Genomic DNA, 19,577 nt, shown 5'->3' on the forward strand with positions numbered 1-19,577 from the left:
TCTAGTTTCAAGTTTCAATACTTTATTGCCATATCAATCAGTACTTGACTAATAGGAAGTTCTGTGTGCACACTCACAAAAATGTTTGCAGACTTGTGTGTGCCGGTAATCAAGGCTTCATTTCTTTCTGTTGAGTGTATGTAGCAGAAATGCAACATTAGCATCACATTAATGAACTTTTTACAAAGTAGTAATCCTAAAAACAGGATGCGACACATCAACATCCCATAGTTTACTGGTATGCTTATTGGTCATATCCCCGCCCACCAATGAGATGTTTTGCAAAGCAGAGAAGGAACAGAGTGAATCTTAATGGGTGGTCGTTCAACACAGCATCACACATCACACTAAATGGATAGACTAAAGAAACTGACACTTATTGTGATTCTTTTTGGAGGAGAAAGACGGAGAAAAAACATCCACCAAATTTAATTCAGCCAATGTGAACATTAGCAACGTGAACAAGTGTCTTGAACAGCAAAGAGACACAACATCAATGTTACAGCTACTGCTGAAGATTCCCCTCCTTGCCTACAGAGGTCGCTATCTCCAGAATACTGGATGTGTTATCTCACCTGTTTCTCGTTAGCAGCTATTTTGTATATACGGATATTATCCATCCTCAGTTCTTTGTGAAGTTTTGTTATGACCAATCTGTGCAATTCTGAGCGTTGCTGTCCTTGTCTTGCTTCTTCGGTTATGACCTTATGCTTTGATTTATGGTTTCGGAGTCTTGTTTTGAGTTATTGTTTTAAGTACGCTGAATCTCTGCATGTTTACTCGGTAACAACACTGCCTGTATTTGACTACGAGTTTGTAACAATAAACCTACACTTGTCTCCAAATCCATGCCGTTAGTCCCTTCCTGATAATCATATTTCTATATTACAGTAAACTACTCACCAAACTACAGTGTAGTTTGCTAAATTTGTCTGGCCCACTTGTGGGCGACATCCTTGGGTTTGTTCTGGCCTAGTATACGGCTGGGTCCTTGGCCCAATTCTGGTCCACACACTGTAAAGTGAGTAGAACTAACAAATGTGGCCCAAAATCTGGTCCAACTACAATTGTTGGTCCACAACATTTACAAAATTAGTGTGCAAATATAGACATGAGGCAAAACCATACACAGTTGTATGACATGTGGCCCAGTCCTGGCCCACAGGCCCAGGGGTGGATATAGTGTTTCTGGGTTACCCTAGGTAAAAAGACCGGAATGAGGACCCCTGAGGAACAAAAAAATGAGGACATTTTTATTATGCTGCAGATATCTTGGCAAGTGAAATCATCAATCTAATCATTTTATCTAATATTTCTCATGTTGAGAGTAAGAATATTAACTTATTTCTAAATATTTTCTTTATTTTTACTTTAGTTTTAATAAATATACTCAAGAAATGATCTGCTGATATAGTGAGATACTTTGGTACACTGTAACACAAGTAATGTAATGAGGAGTGGCGCTTTACAGGTCTTGGAAGGAAGCCTGGGGTAGCTTTCGCCCTCCTAGCGCTGGTGGTATTGTGTGCTTGGGGAGTCCTAACTTGTGGCTGGAGTTGAATATGTCTAAATTGGGGAGAAAATTGGGAAAAAACAAAATTAAAACAAACAAACAAAATAAAACAATGTAGAGGATGGAACATATGCCCATAAATCTTTGACCTCGGTATTTTTTAAAACGCAAATGCAAGCAAAACTGTCCTTCTGTACAGCCCCACATTTGGAATAAGTGATTCATGTTGAAACAACTAACCAAAAATAATCCACTGTGACGTTCTCACAAAGGTATGAACATGTTTCAAGAGCAGACTGAAACAGGACCGATCCTATATCAGTCTGCCGTGTGCTCTCAGTCAATGTGTGTATCAGTTACACACTTTACTTATGTGTAGGTGTATCTTGTGGAAGATGCAAAAGATTTATGAACTGGTAGCTTAATAACAGTTACATAATTTATCAGAAGGCCTATCAGCATTTTTCAGGAGGTGCTAACGGGGGTGCTTCCCTCTTTTATAGCACCTGTTGGTAGGGCTAGGAGTCAATCCCAACAACAGGCAATTCTCTGATTCCATGTATTAGGGATTCGTGAGTCGATTTCAAAGCTATGTACTAAATTCTATGTACTAAATTCTATGAATATTCTATTCTAATACTGTCATTGTATTAAGGGTCTAAAACTGTAAATTCCTGGGAGCCACTAGAAAGGTAGTGTTCTCCATTTATTTCTAAGCATAAATTTTAACTATGTAACATATACACTCATTTCAGTGCATTTTTGTCAATGTATATTAGCAAGTCTTCTGTCTACACAAACACTTTAACAATAGAAATAACAATTATTGTTGTTATTATTATTATTAATCGTAGTAATAGTAGTAGTAGTAGCAGAAATACATAAAGTGTGAAATAAATAATTTAATGTCCAATCATATCAAGTAAACCTACATTTAACAGTAGAATTATAAGGGACTCCTGCTGAATGCGAGTTACATTGGTGTGAGTGAAATCCTTTGTTTGAATGGTTCCTGTTGCATGGGGCACTCTATTTTTTGCTTTTAACATCGTAATCATTAGTCTTAGCTGATTTTATAGAGCTTATTTTGGATAACCAGCCATAGTGTCAGGTTGGTGAAGCAAATTTAGCCCCAGAAGAATGAATAAAAATATGCGCAGGATGGATTTAAAGCTAAATTGTACAATCCCATTTCCAAAAAAGTTGGGACGCTGTGCAAAATGTAAATGAAAAATAGAACGCAATGATATGCAAATCATGTAAGCCATAATTTAAAAAGGAAAATGCTACAAAGACAACATATCAAATGTTGAAACTGAGAAATTTTATTGTTTTTTGAAAAATATATGCCCATTTTCAATGAAATATAGGGTTTAAATGATTTGCACATCATTGCATTTTGTTTTTATTTACATTTTGCACAGCATCTCAACTTTTTTGTAAATAAATGATGGGCCTTATGTAGCTTTAAGTTTTAGAGGCTTGACCTAGACAGACTGTCTGAAAAGTGTCCTTCTATGGCACACATACAGTCAGGTTTAGAAATATTTGGCTGACAACAAAGTTATTTCTAAGTTAACTGTCTACCACAGCATATTGGAGTTGAAATTGAAAAACTGAATTACATGCTCTCAAAGTGCAGACTTGAAGCTTTAATTGAATTTACATCAAAATTACAACCATCTTCATTCATAGCCCCCCATTTTTAGGGGCTCAAAAGTAGTTGGACGATTGGCTGTTCAGCTGTTAATTCACAAGTAATTAGATAACAGGTCTAGAGTTGATTTCAAGTGTGGCATTTGCATTTGAAACATGTTGCTGTTAACTCTCAATATGAAGTCCAGAGTTGTCACTGCCAGTGAAGCAAGCCACCATTAACCTGAAAAATCAAAACAAACCCACCAGAGAGATTTCCTACAATCTTAAAAAGAGAGAATGCACTGACGAGCTCAGAAACACCAAAAGCCCGGAAGACCACAGAAAACAATTTTGATGAACAAGAATTCTTACCATGTAGAAAAACCCCATCAAAACAGTTGGTCAGATCAAGAACACCTTCCAGGAGGTAGGCATCAAAGGCAACAATCAAGAAAAAAAATACAGAGCAGGTCAATAGAGCAGATTTAACACATGATGTAAACCATCAGCAAGCCTCAAAAGCAGAAAGACCAGATTAGACTTGGAAAACATCTAAAAAAAAAGCCTGTGCAGTTCTGAACAACATCTTTCACACAGATGAGACAAAGATAAACTTGTAAAAGAATGATAGGAAGGAACTGCTCATGATCCAAAGCATACCACCTCATCCATCAAGCATGGTGGAGGTAGTGTTATAGTGTTGGCATGTATGGCTGCCAGTGGAACTGGTTCACTTGTAATTATTGATGATGTGACTGCTGACAAAAGTAGCAGGATGAATTTTGAAGTGTACAGGCCTAAATTATCCACTCAGATTCAGCCAAACACTTTAGAACTGATTAGACGACCCTTCACAGTGGACAATGAGCCAAAGCATGCTGTGACCCAAGACTTTTTTACGGCAAAGAAGTGGAATGTTCAAGTCAACCACCTGACCTCAATCCAACTGAAGGCAACAAAAACCAATATTTATCGACCTGACTGGAGCAACACATTGGCTATACAAGTGAAAAACAAAGTAAAAGGTAAAATTTGTAACAAAAAGTGGCTTCAAATCGATATATTTGTATGTCTATGGTATAAACGAGAAACTCACAAAAACGTTCCGCTTTGCTGGTCATGCTGCATTGCTTTTGCACAGTAGCAGCATGCTTGCTCATACTCAAGGGACAGGTTCTGCAACTATTATTGAGCAGTCTGCCACTACAAAAAGCACTCCAGTGAAATTTTTCACTTCTGAAACCCAAATACAAAAGCGTCACAAAAACATTCAACTTTTCCTGGCTGCAATGAAGATGTCACTGTGATCCTAGCAACATATTGTCTTCTGTTCACACATGATTGCTGCATTAATCTCACAGGCATGTCAACTCTGGCTTTTTCACACCTAGTTTCATGCTGTCCCCTGTAATTACAGTTTGCATGTAAAAGGTCATGTGTTAAAAGTCATGACTTGCGGAATAAAGAATCGCATCGTGTGAAATCGGCTCTTGAAATCGACTCTTTCACTTACTATCATGTTGAACCAGAGTCAACCCCAGAATTACTAGTTACGAATAGCTTGTTGTTATCAATACTGATCAAGTACCATACATCATAAAATTGGAACATTTGGTACTAGATCAGTGGGCAATAGAAAAAGAACAGTTCAAGTTTTCTGGTGCCAGAGGTCCCTGTGCTTTGTGAAGCGGAAAAACAGAGAATGTGTAAAAAGTGGGCAGCTGAAGGTAAGATGGGTGGGGGATGCTGAGCTAAGGTGGAAAGAATAAGAAATTGAGCAATGAAGAAAGAAAGAAAGAGAGAGAACTATGTTGTGGGCCGTGAGAAAGTGACACTATGTGTTTCATTCTTCCTCTCATACCCTCACACAAACCACAGCTTCTTCAAGCAACCTCATCACACGCACACAGAGTAAAACAGCAGTAATGAGACCACTCATATCAGAGATCTAATACTTCTATACTGACCAATAGTAAAAAGCTGATAAAGAAATAAAGAAATGAATAAATAGTGTGCATGTAAAATTGGAGAACATTAGATAAAACTGAGAGAGAATGGGTATAACATGGTGATTTGTTTGTATAAAGAGTTTTGGATATAATAAAATCTTTTAGCCAGAATGCCAGAAAAGTGAGGTTATGTTTTATACAGGCATGAATAAGCATTTCAGCATCTTTCATATATGAAAAGGAGAGAGGATGTGTAACATGCCAAAGATGGACTCAGTGATTGACTTTATAAAAGGCTCAAAAGTTGGACAGGGGTCAAAAATCACTTCAAGGTTCTAGATACAAGATTGGGATTTGACTTATACATCTCACCAATATTGATGACAAGGTCATAATGCCTAGACGAGTGTTTCAGGAACAACTGTTCTGTCATCGTTTCAGAGAACTGGAATTCATCTACATCTTCAACATCCCTGATCAAATTACGTGTTTTGTTGATTTTTTGGATGTTATATAAGTTTCAAAGAAGTTAAATAGGTTAAAAAAAATTATGTCTATTTTTCTTTTTTTTTTCCTGCTTTTTTTTTAAGTTAAACATATTGGGGAAAAATTGCCACAAGTTTTGCACAGGCAATTTTTTCCAATATGTTAAATTCAGCAAAAACACAGTAATTACATTAAAATGTGCAGAACTGTGTTCCGTTATGGACGTGTGCTTCTTTTCACTTAGAAAATGTAATTTGACTAAGGATGCCCAAGCTTTTGCATACAACTATATTGTTAAGTAGTACTAATATAAATCTGAGTGTAGCTCAGATTTAAATTTAGACCACGATAATGGATGAATTGACCAAAGGGCAGAATATAAATTAAAATTAAGAAAGGGCCTAGGACTGACCCCTGGGGAACACCTTGCATAGGAGGCATAGTGGAATGGCCAGTCATATTACTGTAAAATTCTGGTTATATGTATTCAGTTATCAGAGTGGAAATAAGTATTATCTGCAGTAGAAGGTTGGCTATTTTTCCATTGCTGGCTATATTATTGGGAGTAGGTTAAATCTTATACGGAAAATTACTGAACTTTTACCCCTTTGCAAGGAATCAAAAATTCCTAAAATAGCACAACAGCTGACTTATGATTAGCTCTGATTTTATAAATAAAGCATTTAAAAGATATAAAAGCTATTACAGTAAAGGCATTGTTATTATTTGAAAGGCATGAAAAAACTGGGCTACAAGTTGTAGAAATTCCTCATCGGGGCTTTTAGGGTCAAGTTGCTGCAGATGTGCTACAACATGGAATCTTCCTCAAAACTTCCAATGCATTCTTCCAGGTCAAACAGCGATAAATATATTTTCATATTCATCCTGTGACACAAGTCTTATGACATTTTGAGTAGAGCTGTGACAATAGCTCGGTGTTTACATACCCACCAGGTCCCTAAATAGGCTACCTCTCTGATTCTTTCCATTATTTACTCAAATATGAAGCTTATAACTCAAAGAAAAGAGAAGGCATAAACCGATTCAACAACTTTTTTGGCAAGGAACGTTTAAATACTTCTTGCATACACACAGCCCCCTTTCTTCTCAACCCCAAACCCCCGACATTCAGCTTCTTAGAAAGCAGCATTCATGGCAGGCAAGGAAACGAGGAGATCAAGGGATGGAGAGAAGCCCACCGAGCCCCCTGCACCCCCTGCGCCCTCCCCTCATATCCCCCAAAACACTCCAGCTCCTCTCAGCCGCCAAAGCCACCGCACCGTCTGCACCAGCTGCACCCCCATCGCTTCCCCTCCCTGGAGCCCCGGAGGAGGCAGGCAGCCCCCCGCCACAATCACCACACTGCACAAAACACACCACCAGAGTGAGAGATAGAGAAAGAGAGAGAGAATAAGACACCTGACTGGGGGTGAAAATGAAGAATAGAATGCCATTTTTTATTTTCTTTTGTAATGTAATTGACACAATTTTATCCCAAATAGAGATCAGACATGACAAAGAAAGACCAGACGTAAACATGTGAACAAGCTGAAATGACATTACTCAATAACAGTATTCCACATATTCCATCTATCCAGTTTTGGTTCTAATATGATTTCTTTAGTTTTTCATCTAGTAAATTACCAGTTTGGGTTGCTAATTGTAATGATTTTAAGCTAGACTTGGTACACTAAACTGAATCCATAATGATAAACACATTTAACAATCAAAGATGTAGTGTTGACAGGTTGATGCTGGATGATTGTCTAGTGCTTTTCAGTGAAGACACTGGATTTAGCCTAACAAAGACTTTCTAGTTAGCTGCTAAGTTGCACTTGTAGCAAAATCTCTCCATTCAGTGGCCATCTTGGCAACACAACCAGACAGTTATTTCCAGCCACAGACTCCTATCTCTTTGAATGGAGCAAGATTTCTAAACCTGAAACTAAAAACCACATTAAGGTTTTTGACTTGAAAATTTGACAAAAATTGCATAAATAGCGTTTGGCTCAGATATCTCCACAACGAGGGAGGACTTTTGTTGCTTGCGAATTTACCAGCAAGCCAATTAGCTCTTTTTTGTTGAAGGCTTGGACTTTCCTCACTTACAGACACCATCTTGAGCATTCAGACAAGACTTTGGTGTCCAAACTTTGCTTCTTTTGTAGTTTTTGCACTGCAGCTATGAGGCTAACAACAAGAAATGGAACCTCATACTCCACCCAATAGCATTAGGAAAACTGCATGTCTAAATCAACACACTGCCTCAAACTGAGCTGAATTGTTAAGTAATCTCACATAGACTTACTTATGTGGTTTGTGTGGTACCAGACAGTGAGCATATATTGGTCCGTTAGCTTAATAAGGTCGGCACCACACTGTTCGCCACTGATGGTCCATCCTTGGACCACCCAGATTACTGTCCTGCAAACAAGCTCTAACTAGTTTTTAGTCGTCTCAAACAGATTTTAAATGCACAGAGACTTTTATATTGGAAAATAAACTTTAGATAAACATTACAAACAACTGAGAGAGAAAATAATGACTAGGCCTAATATAAAATGATTTTATAGAAAATGTTGTTGCTGACACTGCTGGATTAAAATTATTTGCTAAACTAATTTACAAAGTATATCTAAAGAAAGGAAGGAAGGAAAAATAAGTAAACTGGACTGTAAATGGAAATGAGTGATGAAAAGTGGAATTTTGTCTATGACTCTGTACGCCCAGAAAACGCTGAGCAAAACACCAGCGGTCCACTAACTATGCCATCAGCGGGCCGACAGTCGTCAACTATCCTCTTGCTATCAAGGGTCTTATGTGGTCCGACACTGTAAGATGCAGAAATGGACAAAAGCACCTAGCCTAGCTAGGTACTTAGCTTGGAAGCATGAATTTTGCCCATTGATTTATCGATTTAACTGTATATCATACAATGTCAGAATTTCTTTTTTTGCTGAACTGTCAGTATAAGGATAATAATAAAATAACTAATGTAAATTATTCAGTAACTACTGTGAGACTAATATGTAGGCTACATGCTAACTTGATAGTTTACAAAATGTTGCTAAGCTAATAGCAAAGCTTTATCATTCAGTTCATACAGCAGAGATTTTGGAAGCAATGGGAAATTATGGACACAGTTTACACTCTTAAAAAAGATGGTTCTTCAAGGGTTCTTTATTAAAGACAGTGGTTCTATATAGAACTATAGAACTATGAACACTCCTTTACATGCTTAAATGTTTTTTTGTATTGTGAAGTGGTTCTTCAGAGTGATGGAGAATGTGTTGTATGTGGTTCTACCAAAAAGTGTTCTTTTATTGTTACAAGCTTGACGTTGTATCAATAGAAGAACGCTTTTCAAAAAGGTTCTACATAGAACCATGTGCAACACATTCTCCATATATCTGAAGAACCTTTTCACCATGCAAAGAACCATCTAAACATGTTTTCACAGTCTTAACTAAGGAACCATTGAAGAACCATCTTTTTTAGGAGTATAGGGCACAAGGTTACAGAGAAGTGCCAGGAAACTCCAGTCCTAGGGTGCCACTGCCATGACGGTTTGGTGTCCATCAGAGACACTATAAAGGAAGAGGAGAGCTTGTAACACTCAACTTGGCGTCTGTTTACAGAGAAAGTCGCGCCCTTCAGTAAAAAAGAGCTAAACCACTTGCTGGTAAAGCCCCAAGTGGGAAAGGCCCTCCCTCATCGTAGAGATAAGCCAGGTAACCAGAACAAATGTTTTTGTGTGTTATTTGAGCCAAACATTACAAACTATTTCACCAGTCATTTCAATCATGTCTTTTAAAACATTAATGTGGTTTTCACTTTCAGGTTTATAAGTCTCTTCCCATTCAAAGGCGTCTGTTTGACTGGAATTAATTGTGTGAGTATGTTTCCAACATGGCCGCTGAATGGACAGACTTTCTTTTAAGGACTTCAACTCAGCAGCCTATTACAAAGTCCTTGCTTAGTTAATCCAGTACCTTAACTGAAAAACACATGACAATCATCCAGCAACATGGTGGAACATTCTCAGCACTGCAGTGACACTGACGTGGTGGTGGAGTGTTAGTGTGTTGCGCTGGCACAAGTGGATCAGACACAGAAGTACTGCTGGAGTTTTTAAACACTGTGTCCTCTCACTGTCGACTCTATTGGTCACATCTAACTTGTTGGTCCACCTTGTAGATGTAGAGTCAGGGACAGTTACTCATCTGTTGCTGCACAGTTTGCGTTGGTCATCCTCTAGTCCTTCATCAGTGGTCACAGGACGCTATTGGCTGGATAGTTTTGGTTGGTGAACTATTCTCAGTCCAGCAGTGACACTGAGGTGTTTAAAAACTCCAGCAGCACTACTGAGTCTGATCCACTCACATCACTACTTGTGCAGTGCTGAGAATTATCCACCACCCAAATAATACCTGCTTTGTGGTGGTCCTCTGTGGTGGTCCTGTGGGGGACCACATTTGAATAGAGTATCGACTAATTCAGTTCAATGCTTATAGCATGTTTGCATCTGGTCTTCATTTAGGCTACAATTTTTACTTTTCACACTGACACATAATTCAGCGTCATCTAATCTTTAAATCTGTTCTATGTTTGACCAAAAGATGAAGCACATTAATGGTCTTTGATGGTTAAACCTGAGTCAATTGGAATCTCAGGAAAAGATGAAAGCTTGACCCAAATGTTTCTTCAGGCTTCATAGAAATCACATTTGAAACCACGACAAGAAAATCTCACGACTGCCTGGTGTGGGTTGAACACTTTTTTTCGCCACACTGTGGTCTGAATCAGCTCTGTGTAATCACTCACAAAGCTGCGTAGGTTCTGCATAGCACGCTCTGCTAACTGCTAGCACTTGCTGTTGCTTCACAGGAGCATTAACTCAATGTAGCTGTGTAGAGAAACAGCTTTGACCATACTGAAGTGTCAAAGACAACAAGCTTAAATGCCTGCTAAGCATCTGCTAAATTCCCGTACATCACACATGTAGCACTTCTTATGCCCAGATAACCACAGGGAGCTTAGTTTCCCAACAGCACCACAGCACAAAGGAAATAGCTTAAAGAGTTAGCAGAGCAAAGCTATGTAAAAGCTATAAAGGTACGAAGGTATAACTGCCCTTAAAGTCACCCTAAAATCAAAACTGACCTTATTGTCACCCTGTTATCTCATGCCCGTGGTCATATGACACACAATTCGTCATATTACTGAAAGGACAAAATACTGTTTCTGTCTAATCTTTGATCAAAGTGTAATAACTGTCTGCCCTTTTCTGATTTTTGATTACGTCACCGTGCCTCAGCAGGAGGTGACAAATGATATTTTTCTATGTTATCATCGCTCCCACTTCCCCCACGTATCAAGGAGAATGCTAGCTCAGAGTCCCTGATATCATGTTTTACTCAGAAATACGTCACAGCACAGAGTTATGATTTTTGATTGAAATTAAGATGAATGAATTTAGATGTTTTTCAGGGAAGTTTCTCATGAGAAAGTAGCTAAGTTTGAGATTATCTGAAGGCCAGTTTTAGGGCATGTTTTGAGGGTGTCACATTGTTTTCTTTGGCCACTGAAAAGCATCCTGTGGTTAAATTTCTTCATTTTACTGTCAGTAGAACTGCCAGCTCACAGTGCTAATAACAGTAACGTTCTTCATTTTACTGTCAGTAGAACTGCCAACTCAGCGTCGCTAATAAACAGTTGCTGCTAAAGATGAAGATCCTGAGTTGACATTCATAATAAGAGTGATAAAAACCATGAATAGAAAACTGAAAACAGTTATTACATTAATTATTTATTTTGTGACCTATTCTTTGCTATTTGCACTATATATATATATATATATATATATATATATATATATATAGTGCGAAGGTATAACTGCCCTTAAAGTCACCCTAAAATCAAAACTGACCTTATTGTCACCCTGTTATCTCATTGTTATCTCATATATATATATATATATATATATATATATATATATATATATATATATATATATATATATGTATATAGTGTTTTATATACCAGATCCAGAGCTGTTTCTGTCCATCCTTCTGCTGTGAGAAGACAACTCAGCACAACTCAGAGTCCAGACCTCAACATTACTGAGTGTGTTTGGGATTACGTAGATCACGAGAAGCAGAAAATGCAACCAACTTCTGAGACTGAACTGTGGAGGTGTGAAAAAATATCCCCGCAGATTGCAAAAGAACGGAAGTTGTAATAAAGTTGGTAGTTGTAATAAAGGTAAAGTGTGGACACACTAAAATATTAATAATGTGATTTTATATATTTTTTCCCTTTATTCTGACACTGAAAAATGAATAACCTGTACTTAATGGCTGTTTTGATTGGAAACTGAATAAGTAAACAGACTTTTGCACAGTAATATATATTCTGAGGTCCGTTGGGTGAACGTTATTTTTTAAGTATTCATATCAGGTCAGCTCAGTTGGCTGAGTGAACAGCAGTTTCCTGCAAGACTTTCATATATAGCCACTTTATCTTCCACATCTTTCACCACTTGTTTAGCAGTATCAGCGGCACATAAGAAACTTTTTACCTCCCTCTTTCTCTCTCTCTCTCCATCCTGGTTTCAAAACCAAATCACATCTGGGTACTGTGATGACAAGAGAATAGAAAAGTCAGAGATCGTACAGAGGCACTTACCCACAAAGACACACGCAAACAACCACACACACACACACACACTCACACACTCTCAGTCACTTACTCACTCACTCACCAGAAATACATTAACTTCAGATGACTCCAGAGGTAAGTCCAATAAGAGAAAACAGAAATAAAAACAGATATAAAACCAGAGATATATAAATATAAAGTCAATTACATGTGCATTTGTAGATTAAATCTGTTGGCATATTTATTCAGTATCATTCATTTTGCTTTAGCCATCCTTATTGTGTATGATTACTATGTATACCATGTTATATATTATTATTAGATTTTTTAATATCATGTAATATTTTCATGGCAACTCTTTTGCTCATAGGAAATACTATGAAATTGGTGCCTGGGTCATCGTTAATGAATTTTTGTGATTTTGTGAATAATTTCTACATTTTAAATGTGAAGTAGTAACTAAAGCATTTGAAATGCATCCTTCCCTAATCCGTGTAAATTTGGTAGCGTTCTAGATGGAATCATTTAAAAAATTTTTTAGATGTGGCGCAACAAAAACAATCCTTAATTTAACTTATAAATTTAATGTATCATCATTTAACACTAATGTAATCAATTACTATTTACCATACAGATGATACTGGTTCATAAACTGACTGTACACGTTCATAAATGGACTGTACAGATTCCTAAATTTATTTTACGGTAAATTATCTTACTAACATTAACAGATTAACATCAGTTCCTTTGTGTTTACCTTATTAGAGCATTTTTGAAAAACTACCCAAACAAGGACCACGCAGGTCACTGTAGACTTTTCTGAACTTATAAAGTCAGAGTGGCTGAGAATCACAGTCCATCATTTCTGAAGGCTGGTGTAGGGTCTGAGCTGCAGTTACAGTCACAGAATGCGAGTGAACGGCAGGGTGAGATAAGTCATGCGCGAGGCACCCTGCAGCTGGCCGTGCTGCGATATGTTTGGGGTAAAAACCTAAACCTCAGGCTTTGGCATCCTAACTGAATCACACAGGTGTGTGCCTGCCTGCTCCGCTCAACTGCTGAAATAGTAGGAAACACAGGCTTCAGAATGAGAGATAAAGGAATGGAAATTAGTTTTACGTTGGTAGCAGTTTTATTTATTAGACTAAGTAGTTATTAGATTTTTCCCTAAACGGTCTTTTTATGGTCAGAATGACTGTTTACATTTCTACATCCTTTTAAGGCAACTGTACATTTTTTTGAGTAATTGTGGTGAGTTGTGGCATATGTAAGTATGTGATTATGAAAGTACTAAAGTTATTTAGATAATTATTAATAACACATTTGGTTCATTTTTGTATATTTTTTACATAATTTTAAAATACCTGCTGCCTTTTTGCATAAAAATGTCATAATGAATAGACCAACTGAAATCATTAACAATGTTTTTTCTTCTGCTGTGAGTTACAATTTTATATATATATATATATATATATATATATATATATATATATATATATATATATATATATATACAAAGCACGTAATACATATGGGTATATATATATATATATCGCTTTGCGAGAAGAATGTGTTACACAGTTGCTCTTTATTTGCTGAACTTAACATATTAACATATTGAAATAATGCACTAAAGTTTGCAATAAAATGCCATATAAGTTCGTTGTATAGGGTGTGTCAACTTTTCACTTCGGAAATCAACAGAATGTTATTTGACCAGTTTGAACTTTTGCATACAGCTGCATTCACACACATATATATACTGAGACATACACAAGGGAATCTCTCTCTCTCTCTCTCTCTCTCTTCCTTTTCCTCTGTCCCTCTTTCTTCTCCTCACTTGCATTTACTTTTTTTTCTTCCTCTCAGGTGAGAAGCCTGATGTGTGTGGTTTCATACATGTATATATCATCGCTCTCGGTCCAAAACCTTGTATCTCCTAAATCTTCTTAACTTGTTATGTATGCTAATGTGTGGCTGAGCGATGCAGGCATGAAAGAGTGCAATTTTCAAAGCACGAGAAATGCAATTTTAATGATATCTGATATAATTCAAAGTTTACTTGACAAGTTTTAAGTGGAAATATAAAGTAATAATGCAGATCACATGAACTGGCAGTCGGGCACACTACATTCAAAGTCTGAGAGACGGTCTTCTTGGCAAAAGAGCTTAATTTACAGAAAATAATCACATTTAAAATCACAAGCACAAGATTAGTCAGAATATTTTCCCCAAATCTAATTTTGCCCCAAGTTAATGTAAAAAGGTTTTGCTCCAAGCTATTTTGAATTATTTCTATTAATCCATTCATTGTTAACGTTTCCAAAAATAGGGGTGCAAAGTTTCATTTCTGACAATGACAATATGTTTCATTTGTTATGCAGTAGCCAGCTACATGTAGAGTAAAAAAAAATACTCTTTACTTGGTGGTGTTTTGTGCATGCATACAGACACACACACTCACCACAAACACCTGGTGAGCTAATCAACTAGCTAATAATTTTGAACATGAAGCTGATGAATCTTGTCTACACAACAACGTTTCTAGGTCTGTTCCCCTAAAGCTTTGCTTTTTCATTTTCTTTTAGGCTGATGATTAGACTTCTTTCATTTCTTCTCTCTTTGCGCAATGCCACGTTCTTTTTTGGTGAAGAGCAAGAGGGCGGGGTCTTATTCAACACGACCCACCCATTTCCATGCCTACGACCATGATAGACATCTCGAAGCCTCTCAGAAACCCAATCGGAGCACCTCACCTGAAGACATAGAGCTCCATCCAAGATCCGCAGCAACCACCACCGCATTGGGTTACTCCTCAGTTCAGTGGGTTCCTACGGCAACCAGCCCTGACCCTGCCTCTCAGGCTGAGAACTGGGCCTCCTGGACAGCAGGTAGCCAACAGGGCCTCTGATTACATGGTGTCTGATCAAGCTCCTCTTGATGAATGAAAAAAAGTCAAATCTTGAACTGAATCAATGTCACTTTTTGGGTGAAGCTCTGACTTTCATTCACAATTATTATGAGACAATAAGTTTTAAATGTGGCTTTAAAGTGTTCATCAAACGTGAAGGCCTGCCACTCAACCTCATTCTTCCGATCAAATCCATGCTGAGCTGTACAGTAACCAATTTTGCTCCCTTTTGTGTCCCTCCAGAGCAACTGATGGGTGAGGATGGGTCAGTGTCCATGTGGTCACCCCCTCATCTGAGGACTGTAGGGACTTTGAGGGACAGAGAACAGGAACTGGAGAGGCTGGTGCATGCCCTACTGAGCCACAGACTGCAACTCAATGTCAAAACTCCTCTGTGCGAATGTCCACTTTGCGAGAAGGTGGGTCAGCCCTTTAAGAACTCTTTAGAAGTCTTCAGAACCGTTCACTCTACAGAACACTTTAGAAGTCACACCTCATAACTCTTTATAACTTTTCTGAACCCTTGAAAACTTTGTGGATCTCTTTAGAAATATGTGTAACTCTATAACTCTTCTGAACTCTTTAGAACCATTCAGAACTCTTTAGGCACCTGCATAACACCTCATAACTCTTGAGAACTTTGTGTATCTCTTTGGAAATCTTCATAACTCTTTTAACTCCTCTCCACTCTTAGAATGTCTCAGAACTATTCAGAGCCACTTAGAGCCCTTAAGAACCCAATAGGACTCCCCATTCACTCTATGGAATGCTTTAGAAATCTTCATGACTCTTTATAAATTCATAATTTTTCTGAATTCTTTTAATCTCTGTTTTCAGAACTCTTTTGAACTCTTCTGGACTCTAGAACTATTCAGAACCATTTTAAGCTCTGAAGGCCTCTTTAGAGATCTTCATAACTCTTTTTAACTCTTCTAAACTCAGAACTCTTTAGAACTATTCAGAGCCACACAGAGCTCTATAGATGTCTTAAGAAATCTTCATAACTCTTCTGAACTTTTTGGAGCTCTTTAGAACACCTTGGAACTCTTTAAAACGTTTTTCAGAATTCTTTAGAACTTCTTATCATCACAGAACTTAGAGGTTGTTCAGATCTCCATGAATGAAGTCCATGCAACTGTTCTTAGAAATCTTCATAATGCTTTTACATGCTTTTATCCTTTCTCAGGTCCTGTCGTCTGCCGTTGGCTTGGTGACCCACCTGCGCAGGTCACACGTTAACAGAGTTGCTGTTCCTTTGACTGGTTTTGGTGTTAACTCACAACATCATGGGCTCCAGCCCCCTGCAGGATTCTACAGCAGAGCTAAAGTGAGTCGACTTAGCGTCAGATGCAGTTTTTGCAGTATTAACAGTCGTGATAATAGCAGTTCTGTGGTGGAACTAAATAAAGGCAAGCATGTGTGAGGAATGAATATGTATGTGTTTGTATTGCAGGAACGTAGTTTCGGCTGTAAGGTGTGCGGTAAGGTGTTTAAACGTTCGTCCACTCTGTCCACTCACCTGCTGATACACTCAGACACGCGGCCTTACCCCTGCCAGTACTGCGGCAAGAGGTTCCACCAGAAATCAGACATGAAGAAACACACCTTCATACACACAGGTCAGACACACACACACTCACAGACACACACACACACACTCACACTCAAGCATACATACATGCACAAGATATGTACATGCTCATAGAAGGCCAAGTGATATCTATGAAATAAAAATATGTAAAAATGTAATTTTTTAAGTTTATTTTTATGTAATATAATAATTATTCTTTTATTTATTGCAGTAATACTCTTATTTCATTGTTACATTTTGGTTGGAAACAAAAGGCTTAAATTTTCCAATGGAAAATTATCCAATCAGGATCATTTCTCTGTGATATCAAGGTTGATACAGCCAAACGAGCTCTCCCATCGGTTAGGCCTTCAGGAGCTGCACTGAAGACCTAAATGCATCAGATTATCCAGTAGCATAATTAGGGAATGAGAAAGAAATTATGCAATCACATTTTGATTTACAACATAACCAACTCTGTGAGAAAAAAGACACTTTAGGCCTTCAGGAAGTCCTAGACACATCACTGACTGTGACTATGAGTCGTAGTCTAATCAATTCGGTTTAGTCAGATGTTAGAAATGGAAAACGGCAGCAGAAGCTCTATGGCAGGGAGACATAAAAGGTTACATATATCTTAATGTCTGTTACAAGCTTCAAATGTCCCCATTTAATCTAGAATGGTTACAACACAGTTAGCTTAGTGCTAACATACTAATGAAATCCCATAGAGGAGCTAGACATTGGCTTTATTTTGGAAGTGGATTTTTTCCCTCATTTGGCCCGGATATAAGGCCTAGCTCAAGCAATCGTGGCTCGCCAATGGGCGAAAGAATGACCAAAATTCTGAGTCAATTTTTCGAGTAGAGATTTTAAGAAAAGATTAAGATTTAATCAATGTTGCCTCATCAATTATTACTCAAATGAAAATGACAGTCATTCTCAAATATTTTACACACACACAGATTACAAATGATGACTAAAATGTAACCACAGTAGTGTTATCGTTGAGATTACTTAAAAAGGGTAATCTGATTAATTTTGGGTTAAAATCGTTACCTGTGATTTCATATTGTTTTGCTTAAAAGTGAAGTTATTATGTACATGTGATCAAATTTCAACAGCTCCATCTTGTTTGAAGTTAAAGCCCTTATCTCCCGCTCACATTCTACATTCTTCCAAAACCACATGTAACTACTGTTATGAATCATGGTGACATAGCTATTGATAGTTTATGGGCGCAAAAATGTTAAAAATGTAACGCTTAAACATAGTACTCCATAAAAAGTATCTGTAATCAGAAAATAAAATAATTTGAGCTCTCTGAGTTCTTTGAATAATCTTTCAACGTGCTCACAATCAGATTCATACACCCTGGGAAGGGGTCCGACGCATAGCTGCTGTTCCTCCGCATATGCATGCAATTACGCATTTCCACCAGAGAGGTCTCCAAATCCCCAAAACGAACACAGTGTGGCTTCAAATATGACATTTTGATGCACAATTTACATTTTTGAGTTTCCAATATGTTTAATTCAGCAAATAAAAAGCTATTGTGCCTTAAAATGTGCAGAAGTGTGTTCTCTGTAGAGGATGTGTTCACTTATTTTCACTTAGAAAATCACCAAAACATGTTATTTGACCAGGGGTGCCCAAACTTTTGCATACGACTGTGTCCGTTTTAAAGGCATGCTAACACAAATAGTCTATTTTATTCTAAGGGATTAAGAAAGGTTAGAAAATGGTCATGTAAAATGAGTTATGACTGTTTTTGGTATATAAAACCACATAGACATCTTAAGTAGGTCTCAGGAAAAAATTTCAATATAAAAAAATGTGGGTTATGGGTTCTTAAAGGACTCCTCTACAGCGCAGTTAATTTTTTTATCATTTTTTATATATACGTACATACACACACACACACACACACATGAGTGGATCAGACACAGCAGTGCTGCTGGAGTGAAAATTATCCTCCACCCAAATAATACCTGCTCTGTGGTGGTCCTGTGGGTGTCCTCACCACTGAAGAAGAGGGTAAGAGGGGCCTAACAAAGTATGCACAGAAACAGATCGACTACACATATATACACACACAAATTAATACAGTACAGAAATTTGAACAGTTAAAAGGCACCAATCTCACTTCCTCTCTTTCTTCACTCTCTCAGGTGAGAAGCCCCATGTGTGTGTGGTGTGTGGTAAAGCATTCAGTCAGAGCTCAAACCTGATCACACACAGCAGGAAGCACAGCAGCTACAGGCCCTTCAGCTGCCCTCACTGCACCCACAGCTTCCAGAGGAAAGTCGACCTGCAGCGCCACCTGGAGACACAGTGCAACAACAACAGCACAGAGTACAAGGGCAGCTGAGGAGGAGAGCGGACTAATAAAACAATCCTGTGTCCTGCTTTGTGCATGAATTTGGGGTGTAAAAATGCATGACAGTGCAACAGTCTGAATGATGACGATTCAGCTGCATCAGTTATGGAGTGTGGGACTGGATTATATTTTGGTCATAATAATATTCCAGAAAGTATGTGCTAATTTTTTGGCCAAAATAAAATTCTCTAAAATTCTTATCTGTATATTTTGCCTCAGTGCCAAAAATACAGTAGACCAGCCTTCGTTTATTTAATTTACCGTCAAATAAAGTACAAGTTATCCATTTCCAGCATCAGGGAAAAAACAGAAAACATATTCAACAGAAAAATACACAGAAGCCTCAATAGCTAAATATACTAACAGTTTTTCAGTATTTATTGTGTTCACTCTTTGCCTTTATTACAGCTTCCATTCTTTTTAGAAGACTTGCTTTCAGTTTTTAAATTAAATCTGTATTGGCCAGTTCA

At 37.7% G+C, this 19,577-nt stretch overlaps 1 protein-coding gene across 1 annotated transcript; it reads left to right on the plus strand.

Annotated features, from left to right (window-relative positions):
* Positions 1-12,255: 12,255 nt before the first annotated feature.
* LOC118805017 (zinc finger protein Gfi-1b-like) lies at positions 12,256-19,432 on the plus strand. The gene is made up of 6 exons (XM_036565620.1): positions 12,256-12,381; positions 14,835-15,137; positions 15,401-15,576; positions 16,344-16,484; positions 16,611-16,776; positions 18,899-19,432. The coding sequence occupies exons 2-6, from the start codon at positions 14,876-14,878 to the stop codon at positions 19,096-19,098; spliced, it is 945 nt and encodes a 314-aa protein (XP_036421513.1). The 5' UTR covers positions 12,256-12,381; positions 14,835-14,875; the 3' UTR covers positions 19,099-19,432.
* The last annotated feature ends 145 nt before the right edge of the window (positions 19,433-19,577 follow it).

The sequence above is a fragment of the Colossoma macropomum genome, unplaced genomic scaffold (genome assembly GCF_904425465.1).
Source record: "Colossoma macropomum unplaced genomic scaffold, Colossoma_macropomum, whole genome shotgun sequence".
NCBI lineage: Eukaryota > Metazoa > Chordata > Actinopteri > Characiformes > Serrasalmidae > Colossoma > Colossoma macropomum.